The sequence below is a fragment of the Orycteropus afer genome, unplaced genomic scaffold (assembly GCF_000298275.1).
Source record: "Orycteropus afer afer isolate SDZICR_OR568_19922 unplaced genomic scaffold, OryAfe1.0 scaffold00727, whole genome shotgun sequence".
Taxonomy (NCBI): Eukaryota; Metazoa; Chordata; class Mammalia; order Tubulidentata; family Orycteropodidae; genus Orycteropus; species Orycteropus afer.
The window spans coordinates 581740-592050 of NW_006922314.1; the positions used below are offsets into that span (position 1 = coordinate 581740).

The following is a 10311-nucleotide window of genomic DNA, read 5'->3' on the forward strand; positions in this document are numbered from 1 at the left end:
TCTACTATACACCTGGGAATTCTGATCATTCACATAAACTTATAGGACCATTGCCTGCCAACCCTATATATTATCTTGGATATTGGTTCTTGATCATGTGCCACCTCCTGAAATAGTTGAACACCACCCAGTTCTTTTTTGTACAGCGACTCTTGTCTTTTCAGTTTCTTCTGATGTTTTCTACATTGTTCCATATTTTACCAATAGAATACTCAATATTGCAACTCAAGCCTTGAATTTTTTCTTCATTTCTTTCACTTTGAGAAATGTCAGGCATGTTCTTCCCTTTTGGTGTTCTAACTCCAGGTCATTGCGCCTTTCATTAAAATAATTGACTGTCTTTTCGAGCTGTTCAGTGAAATCTTCTGTTAAGGTTTTTGTCTCTCATTTCTTCCATTTACTTTAACTGCTCTCCATTCAAAAGCCCAGTTTCAGAGCCTATTTTGACATCCATTTTGGCCTTTTCTTCCTTTCCTGTCTTTTAGTGAACTTTTGCTTTCTTCATGTATGATGTTTTTGATGACATTCCACAGAATTTGTCTGTTTTTCAGCCTGTGTACAAAGCGTCAGATCTTTTCTTCAGATACTCTCTCATTTCAAGTGGGATATAATCAAGACCGTACTTTGACTGTTGTGGACTTTTTTTTTGGTTGAAAAAATGTGCTTCAGTTTCTCTGTAAACTTGCAATGAGCAAGTGATGATCTCTTCCATAGTCAGCTCTTGGCCTTATTTTGCCTGAAGAAACTGAATTTCTCCACTGACTCTTTTCACAGAGATAGTTGATCTGATTTGTCTATTCCATCTGGAGAGGTCTACATGTATAGCTTCCATATATGTTGTTGTAAAAAGGTGTTTGCAGTGAATAAGTCATTGGCCTTGTAAAATTTTATCATCTTACATCTGCATCATTTCTCTTATCAAGGTCATATTTACCAACCACTGATGATTGTTCTTTGTTTCCAACTTTCACATTCCAATCACTAATAATCATCAATACATCTTGATTGCATGTTTGGTCAACTTCAGACTGCAGATACTGGTAAAAATACTCAATTTCTTCATCTCTGGATTTACGGGTTAGTGCATAAATTTGAATAATACTAGTTCTTGGAGGGCCAGAACTGGTAGGGAAGGCCAGGAAGTGGTGGCAGATGCTACATTTCTTTAAGGACTGATTTGTTCTTTCTTCTGGCCGTCTATGGCATTTTCATTATTCGTCGCCAATATCACAATTCAGAAGCATCAACTCACTTAAGTCTTCCTTATTCATTTTCCAGATTACCCATGTATATGAGGCTATGGCAACTACTGTGGCTTGATTTAGGCACACCTTAGTCTTCAGAATAACATCTTTGCCCTTCAAGACTTTAAAGAGGTGTTTTGCAGCATATTTCTCCATGCAATATTACATCTGATTGCTTGACCACTGCTTCCATGGGTGTTGATTGTGGATTCAAGTAAAACGGAGTGTTTAACACTTTCACTCTTTTCTCCCATTTATTGTATTCCTGCTTATTGGTCCACTTAGGAGGGTTTTCATCTACTTTATATTGATATGCTATCCATATTGCAGACTGCAGTCTGTCTTCTTCATCAATAAGTGCTTCAAATCATCTTCACTTTCAGCAAGCAAGGTTGTACTTGAGGGGCCAGAACTGGTAGCGAAGGCCGAGAAGCAGGAGTGAAGCAACTTTAAATAGCTAAGGGAGATGAACTTATCTGTTAGTTTGTCATCCTCTGGTGGCTTATGTGTTGCTGTGAGGCTGGGAGCAGTGTCAGCAGGGTTAGAAGTGCCAACAGGGTTGGCCATGATGGACAGGTTTCAAAGGTGCTTCCAGATAAAGAAAGACTTGGAAGAAGGAAGAGGCCAACCATTTCTTAAACTACAGCCAGTGAAGAATTTATGAACAGTGGTGAAATGCTGTCTCATGTATTACTGAAAAATAGCCCTGAAATATTATCTGATGTCATGCCAGGAGATGTGCCCCTCTGGTTCGTAGGCACTCAAAATATGACTAGAAAAGCACTGCCTCCTGAGAATAGAGCCGCCCTTAATGATGTGGATGGAGCAAACGTTTCAGGACCACCTTTTGCTGATGTGACATGACTCAAGATAAGAGAAAACATCTCCAAACATCCATTAATAATCGGTACATGGAATATATGAAGTATGAATCTAGGAAAATTGGAACTTGTAAAAAATGAAATGGAACACATAAAAATTGATATCCTAAGAAGCACAAGTGAGCTGATATGGACTTGTTTTGGCCATTTTTAATCAGACAATCATATCATCTAGTATGCCAGGAATGACCAATTGAAGAGGAATGGCATGGCATTCATCATTACAGCAAATGTTTCAAGATCTATCCTGAAGTACAGTGCTATGAATGACAGGATAATATCCATATGCCTGTGAGGAAGGCCAGTTAATATTACTATTATTCAAACTTACACACCAACCACTAAAGCCAAAGATGAGGAAGTTGGAGATTTTTACCAACTTCTGCAGTCTGAAATTGACTGAACATGCATTCAAGATGTGTTAGTTATCCTTGTTGGTTGGAATGCAAAAGTTGGAAACGAAGAATCACTGGTAATTGGAAAATAGGGGCTTGGGAATAGAAATGATCCTGGAGATCACATAATAGAATTTTGCAAGACCAGGCACTTATTCATTTCAAATACATTTTTCAACAACACAGACAGCAGCTTTACACATGGACTTCTCTAGACAGAGTACAAAGGAATCAAATTGACTACATCTTGGCAAGAGGCAATGGAGGAGCTCAATATCTTCAGCCAAAACAAGTTCAGAAGCTTATTGTCGACAGTCCATCAACTGCTCATATATGCAAGCTCATGTTGAAACTGAAGACAATTAAAAGAAGTCCACAAAGTCAAAATGTGCCCTTGATTATATCCCTCTTGAATTTAGAGACTGTCTAAAGAGTAGATTTGATTTATTTAACACTAATGACCGAAAACCAGAAGAACTGTGGATGACATCAAGAACATAATCCATGAAGAAAGCAAATTGTCATTCAAAAGACAGGGAAGGAAGAAAAGACCAAAGTAGATGTCAGAGGAGACTGAAACTTGCCCTTGAATGGAGAGTAGCTAAAGCAAATGGGAGAATCAACAGGATAAAAGAGCGGAACAGAAGATTTCAAAGAGCAGCTAGAGAACATAAAAGCAATTAGTATAATGAAATGTGTAAGAATCTGGAGTTAGAAAACCAAAAGGGAAGAACATGCTCAACATTTCTCAAGCTGAAAGAAGTGAATAAAATATTTGACCCTGGATTGCAATATTGAAGGATTCTATGGGCAATACGTTGAATGATGTAGGAAACATCAAAAGAAGATGGAAGGAATACAGAGTCACTATACCAGAAAGAAATGATAGACAGTCGTCCATTTCAGGAGGTGGCATATGATCAAGAACCAATGGTACTGAAGGAAGAAGCTGAAGCTGTACTGAAGAAATTGGCAAAAAGCAGTGGTCCAGATATTGACAGAATACTCATTGAGATGTTTCATCAAACGCACCCACGCTGGAGGCACTCACTTTGCTATACCAAGACACTTGGAAAACAGCTACCTGGTTAACTGAATGGAAGATATCCATATTTGTACCCATTCCAAAAAAAGGTGATCCTGCAGAATGTAGAAATTAACAAGCAATATCACTGATAACGTACTTAAGTAAAATCTTACTGGAGATAATTAAAATATGATTGCAATAGTGTATTGACAGAGAACTTACAGAAATGCAAGTTGGATTCAGAAGGGGACTTGGAGTGAGTTATATCATAGTTGATGTCAGATTGGTCTTAACCGGAAGCAAAGAATACCAGAAAGATGTTTATTTGTCTTTTATTGACTATGCAAAAGCATTCAATTGTGTGGATCATAACAAATTACAGATAACACTGAGAAGAATGGGAATTCCGGAACACTTAATTTTCCTCATGAGGAACCTGTACATAGACTAGGAGGCTGTCGTTCAAACAAAGCAAGGAGATATTGCATGGTTTAAAGTCATGGGAGGGCATCAGGGTTATATCCTTTCACCGTACTTAATCAACATGCATGCTGAGGACATAATCCGAGAAGCTGGACTATATGAAGAAGAATCTGTCATCAGGATTGTTATTAATAATAACAACATTTGATACTCACATGGCACATCTTTGCTTTCTGAAAGTGAGGATGACTTAGAGCACTTACTGATGACAATACTGATAAGTATGGATTACACTTCAATATAAAGAAAGCAAAAATCCTCACAAGTGGACCAATAAGCAGCATCACAGTAAATGGAGAAAAGATTGAAATTGTCAAAGACTACTTATTACTTGGTTCTACAATCCACACCAATGGAAGCAGCAGTCAGAACATCAAAAGACGTATTGCATTGGGCAAATCTTTTGCAAAAGACATCTTTCAAGCACTGAAGCACAAAGATATCTTCTTGAAGATTAAGATGTGCCTAACATAAGACATCTCTGGTAGCATAGTGGCTAAAGCACTTGACTGCTAACCAGAAGGCTGGCGGTTCAAACCCACCAGCCACTCCTCAGAAGGAAGGTTGGGCAATCCTACTTCCGTAGTGATACTGCCTCGGAAACCCAAGGAGGGGTCACTATGAGTCAGGGCCGACTCGACGGCACATAACAACAACAACAACAAAAACATAAAACATTGTTAAGACGGCACATAACAACAACAACATAAGACATAAGACATAGTGCCTGAGGCATTTGACTGCTAACCAGAAGGCTGCGGTTCAAACCCACCAGCCACTCCTCGGAAGGAAGGTTGGCAGTCTATTTCCATACTGATACCACCTCAGAAACCCAAGAAGGGTTAGTTATGAGTCAGATCTGACTTGATAGCAAACACAACAACACAAGCCGTGGTATTTTTCAGTAGTCTCATATGTATGTGATTGCTGGACAATGAATAAAGAAGGTCAAAGAAGAGTTGATGCTTTTGAGTTGTGGTGTTGACGAAGAATGCTAAAGGTACCATGGACTGCTAAAAGAACAAATCTGTCGTGGAAGAAGTGCACCCAGTATGCTCCTTGGAAGCGAGGATGACCACACTTTGTCTCACCTACTTTGGTCATGTTGTCAGAATGGGCCGTTCTCTGGAGAAGGATGTCATGCTTGGTCAAGTGGAGGGTCAAGGAAAGAGGGGAAGGCCCTGAACAAGATGGATTGACATGATGGCTGCAGCAATGAGCTCAAGTATAGATAGTAGTGATCATGAGGCTGGCCCAGCAGTGTTAGGGTTGCTTTGAGTCAGAGATGACTTGATGACACATAAGAATAATAAGAGTAAGTTTTAGTGTCTCTTCTGACATCCATTTTGGTCTTTTCTTACTTTCCTTTGAATGAGCTTTTGCTTTCTTCATGTATGATGTTAATGTCAAACTACATTGTCTGTTTTTCAGCCATTTGTATACATGTGTCAAATCTGTTCTTCAGATAATCTCCAATTTCAGGTGGGATGTAATTGAGGTCATATATTGGCTCCCATGTGCTTGTTTAATTGTCTTCAACTTCAGTTTGAACTTGAAAATGAGCAATTGTTTGTGTTTTGCACTGACTGCCTTTTAGCTAAACATATTGGGGTTCTCCATGGCTTCTTTCCACAGAGACTAGTTAGTTTGATTCCTCTGAATTCCATTTCATGTGCCTAAGGCATTTGAATGCTAACCAGGAAGTTGGTGGTTGAAGGAAGACTGAGCAATCTACTTTCATAAAGATTTACTGCCTTGGAAACCCAAAGGGGTCTATATGAGTTGGTATCAACTCAATGGCAGTGCGTTTGTTTTTCTGTTTTTTTTTTTTCCCTCGTGTTGTTGAAAAATGAGTAAGTCATTGGTCTTGCAAAATTGTAGCTTGTGATCCTTGGCTCCTTTTCTGTCAGCTGGGCCATTTTTACAGCTACATGTTATTTGTGTTTGTCTCCAATTTTTTCGTTCCAGTCAGCAATAATAATTAGTGCATCTTTAAAAAAAAAATTATTTGATTTGATTGAATATTCTGAACAAACATGTGTTCCATGCAGTAGTTCATACACATGTTTTATGACATTGACTGTAATTCCCCACAGTGCAACAGCTCCCTTCTCACTTCCTTTATGACATTCTCTCTTCTGTGTGTCCTTCTTTCCTATGCATTCCTGTCTCCCAAGCTATCTCACTGTTCAGACACTACCCTTCTGTTCTCCCATGATTGATCACTCTAAGGAGTGTATCAACCTGTTGTAACTTCACCCTGTATTCCTGTCTATTATTTGACTGGAGTGGTGTGAGTAAGTTCAATTCCAGCTCTGAAGGGTAAGTAGGGGCCATTGTCTTGGGAATCTCACCATTGCTATATCAGACCAGGAAACCTGGTCTTTTTATGATTTTGAGTTTTATTCCACATTTTTCCCTACCCTGTGCAGTATCTCCTGCACTGATTGTTTTTGAGTGTTTCACGATTGTATTGGGCACCATTTATTTCTTATGGTCTCATGTGATAGAGCTGAAGTTTGCATGGTACATGATTTTGGTAATAACCAATACATCTTGATTGCATGTTTCATTAATTTCAGACTTGAGAAAGTGGTCAAAATCTCCAGTTTCCTCATCTTTGGCTTTATTGGTTGCTGTGTAAACTTGAATAATTAACCAGCCTTCCTTGTAGGTATATGGATATTGTCTTATCACTTACAATATTATACTTCATATTACATGTACTTAATTATATCTTGAAACATTCTTGGTGATGATGAATGCCACACTGTTCCTCTTCAGTTTGTCATTCCAGGTATAGTAGATCATACTATTTTTTCATTCAGAATGGCTAATACCACTCCATTTCAACTCACTAATGTCTCAGACACTGATCTTTATGCATTCCATTTAATTTTTGAAAACTTCCAATTTCCCTAGATTCATACTTTGTACGTTCTATATTCCAAGTATTAATGGATGGTTGCAGCTGTTTCTTCCCATTTTTAGTCATATTTCTTCAGCAAATGAAGGTCCCAAAAGTTTCACTCCAATCATTATAATTAAGGTCACCTGTACTTTAGGAGGCAGCTTTTCCCCATTCATATTTTGAATGCCTTCCAGATTGGAAGAACTCATCTTGTTGGGACTGTTACCAGACAATATATCAAGGCCAGTCATAAAATTTTCTGGTAATATGTCAGACAGTGTTTCATTGCTGTTTATAAGGGTTTTACTGGCCAATTCTTTGCGAAGTGGATTGCCCTTTCCTTCTTCCTAGACTTAAGACGTCTTAGTCTGGAAGCTTTGCTGAAACTATGCTTGACTGTGCTAGTGTTGCAAATAATGGCAGCAAAGCCTCCAGCCACACAGCAACGTACAAACCACCACAGTATAACAAACTGACAGATGATTCATGACTTTGTTGGCAGTAGCAGGGAATGCAAGATGAGAAGTAAGGTATTTTAACTTTGATTACATGTCCTCAGTGATGCATACCTCTTTTAAATAATGGAAGACATTTTATTTTTCCCGTAGCATATTGATAAAATGTTCAAACATAAAGACCTGCAACAACAGCTTGTGGATTCCAAACTTCAGCAGACGACTCAGCTCAAAAAAGAAGCTGATGAAAAACATCTAAGAGAGAGAGAGTTTGTAAGTTCTGTTAACAAAAAAAAGGTAGCCAAAATTTATAGCCAAAATATTTAAAAAATTATTCCTCATTCATTGTTGCACCAGGACATACATAACTATCTGATTTATTTACTCATATTAGAGTATGTGTGTAAACATGTGTGTTTATGTGTATTAGAAAACATTTAACGTTTTCTTTGTGATTCTCTTTTATATTAAAAACAAACTGGCCATGTTAGACTAAGGTGGTGAAAACACCTGTGCTCCATTTGATTTTTTTTGTTATGCTTACACTGTCATTTCACTTTTCTTCAGGTTCATGAGTTTGCCAAAAATTTAGTTTAACACCAAATTTGCCAGACATAGGTATTGGACATACTGCTACATTTTACTTTTTAAAAAGTAGATAGAAAAAAAAAAAAACATATATGATTTGTGCATTTACTCTGAGATAATTTTCCAAGAAAAATTTTCACAGAATTCTCTACCCAAGTCATTAGTATTATTTTCTCAAGTATCACTCAGTGCTGTCGAGTTGATTCCAACTAATAGTTGACCCCATTAGGTTTTCGAGGCCGTAAATCTTTACAGAAGTCAACTGTATCATGTATCTTTTGAAGAGCAGCTAATGGGTTCAAACCAACTTTTTGGTTAGCTTCCAAATGCCTTAACTACTGTATCAGCAGACCTCCTTTTCTGAAATACAGGATCAGATTATTTTCCCTGTCAATAACTGGAATAATGTAGAATTTTATTTAATATGTGTACTTAATACATTCTGCAACCTCAATCATAATATACTGTTAAAAAAAAAAAGAGAGAAATAAAATAATAGATTACAGTATAATAGTGTGGACTATTCCCTCCAGCAATTCATTCATTCATGTTTATCTGCAAGATAAACATGGTATGAAAGACTCTTTTTCTTAATAAACCTGAAGACGTGATTATTTCATTTATGTATGAAAGTAGGGTTTAGACAGATGCATTGTTTAAATAGCAGGACCTTCAGTGCAAACTGGATATCCTTTGCCCAACTGAAGAAGCAGTTGCCATTTCCAGGTTGTAATATAAGTTAGACATTCATTCACACATACATAGTTGTATATAAATTATACTTATTTGCTTTCTAGGAGCTCTGATGGTGTAGTGCCTGAGGCATTTGACTGCTAACCAGAAGGTTAGTGGTACAAACCCGCCAGCCACTCCTCAGAAACTCGAGTAGGGGTCGCTATCAGTCAGAGCCAACTCAACAGCAGTGAGTTAGGTTATGTTTTATATGCTTTTTAGTTTGTTTTAAGGATTTTTCAAGGCTTATTTGAACTGTATGAGATTTTGCTTCAGGAAATCAATTCTGTAACGTGCTTACTATGCAACTTCACTGTATAATTTTCTTGAAAACTGTGCTTTTTAAAAGTGACCAGAAATGGAACTTTGTTTTCTCTGCTTTATGCACTATCATCCTACCTTATCTGATCTCTCATTGAATAGAAGGGCTTTCTAAATACTCAGATGTTGTCAGTGTTCCTAGGCATGTTTTTTGCTGATAAAGCCAGAAAGGTTATGATTTTGCCTGAAACACAGCAGTTTAACCCAGGTGGGTCAGATCAAAGGTAAAGGTCATTTGCAGTTGATACAATAAAATGTTGCATGAGATTTTAATACTTGTGATTATTGCTAAAATAAAACAGCAAGTGGAAGGACTTAGTGGATGAGCTAAGTCTAAGTTTGTAATCATTTGACATTTCAGTTACATCTGTAATTATTATTAGTGTTTTGCCTGAATGTTTTTGTTTCATAGTTATTAAGAGAAGCAACAGAATCGAGACAGAGATATGAACAAATGAAACATCAAGAAGCACAGCTAAAACAGCAGGTAATTTTATAGTGTGGGACAGTAGCATTGGTAGCTACGTATCATGAATTATTAACTGGTCTGTTTTTTATTTTTTTTTTAAACGCCATACTGAGCCAGAATTGAAATAGAGCATGTATCTACCTTCATACTCTCCTGTTCACTTAGGGTGACCAACTCCTGATTTTCATTTGCTTTGTTTTATGATGACATTGTCTATTGAAAAAAACTTTTTATAAAGCAAGCATGATTTATAGTGAAAATTCAAGAGGACTAAAACCTTTTGAAAATTTCAGAGATCTTTGAAGAATCCACCATAAATTGTGATCCTGCTTCTTTGAATCCTTACTTTGTTAGCTTTATAAATTCATTGGCCCTTATAAATGGAGAAGAGAATCAGTGGGGAGATTTCTGAAAGTCTTTTAGAAGATATGCTTTAATTTGGCGTCATTATTAATATTTCAGAAGTGACAAATTACCAAGCTCATAGTCCATCTCAAATTCTGCTGTATTTTCCAACCTTTGTTCCCTGTCTGTCATATTTATCATAAACTTCAGGTTTTCTATCTAATCATTCTCTCATTTCCTTTGCTGTCATCTTTCTCTTCTTGTTATTTAAATGTGGCTGACCTTCCCAAGAATCTGTTTCATTCTATGATATTACATGCTATTTTTCATTATATGTTCAAGATAGCCAGTACGTCTTGATACCCGTTATGTCTTTTTTTTTATTTTATTGTAATTTGGGTGAAGATTTACAGAGCAAATTCACTTTCCATGCAGCAGTTCACATATACTTTGTCTCATG

The 10311-nt window shown here is 37.1% G+C and overlaps 1 protein-coding gene across 1 annotated transcript in view; it reads left to right on the plus strand.

Moving 5' to 3' along the window:
• LOC103211367 (gamma-taxilin-like) overlaps positions 1-10311 on the plus strand; it is a 121579-nt gene that overhangs the window by 102333 nt on the left and 8935 nt on the right. The window contains exons 6-7 of the mRNA XM_007957317.2: positions 7550-7669; positions 9450-9524. Of these exons, the coding sequence (XP_007955508.2) occupies positions 7550-7669; positions 9450-9524 (195 nt within the window). The remainder of the gene's footprint in view (positions 1-7549; positions 7670-9449; positions 9525-10311) is intronic.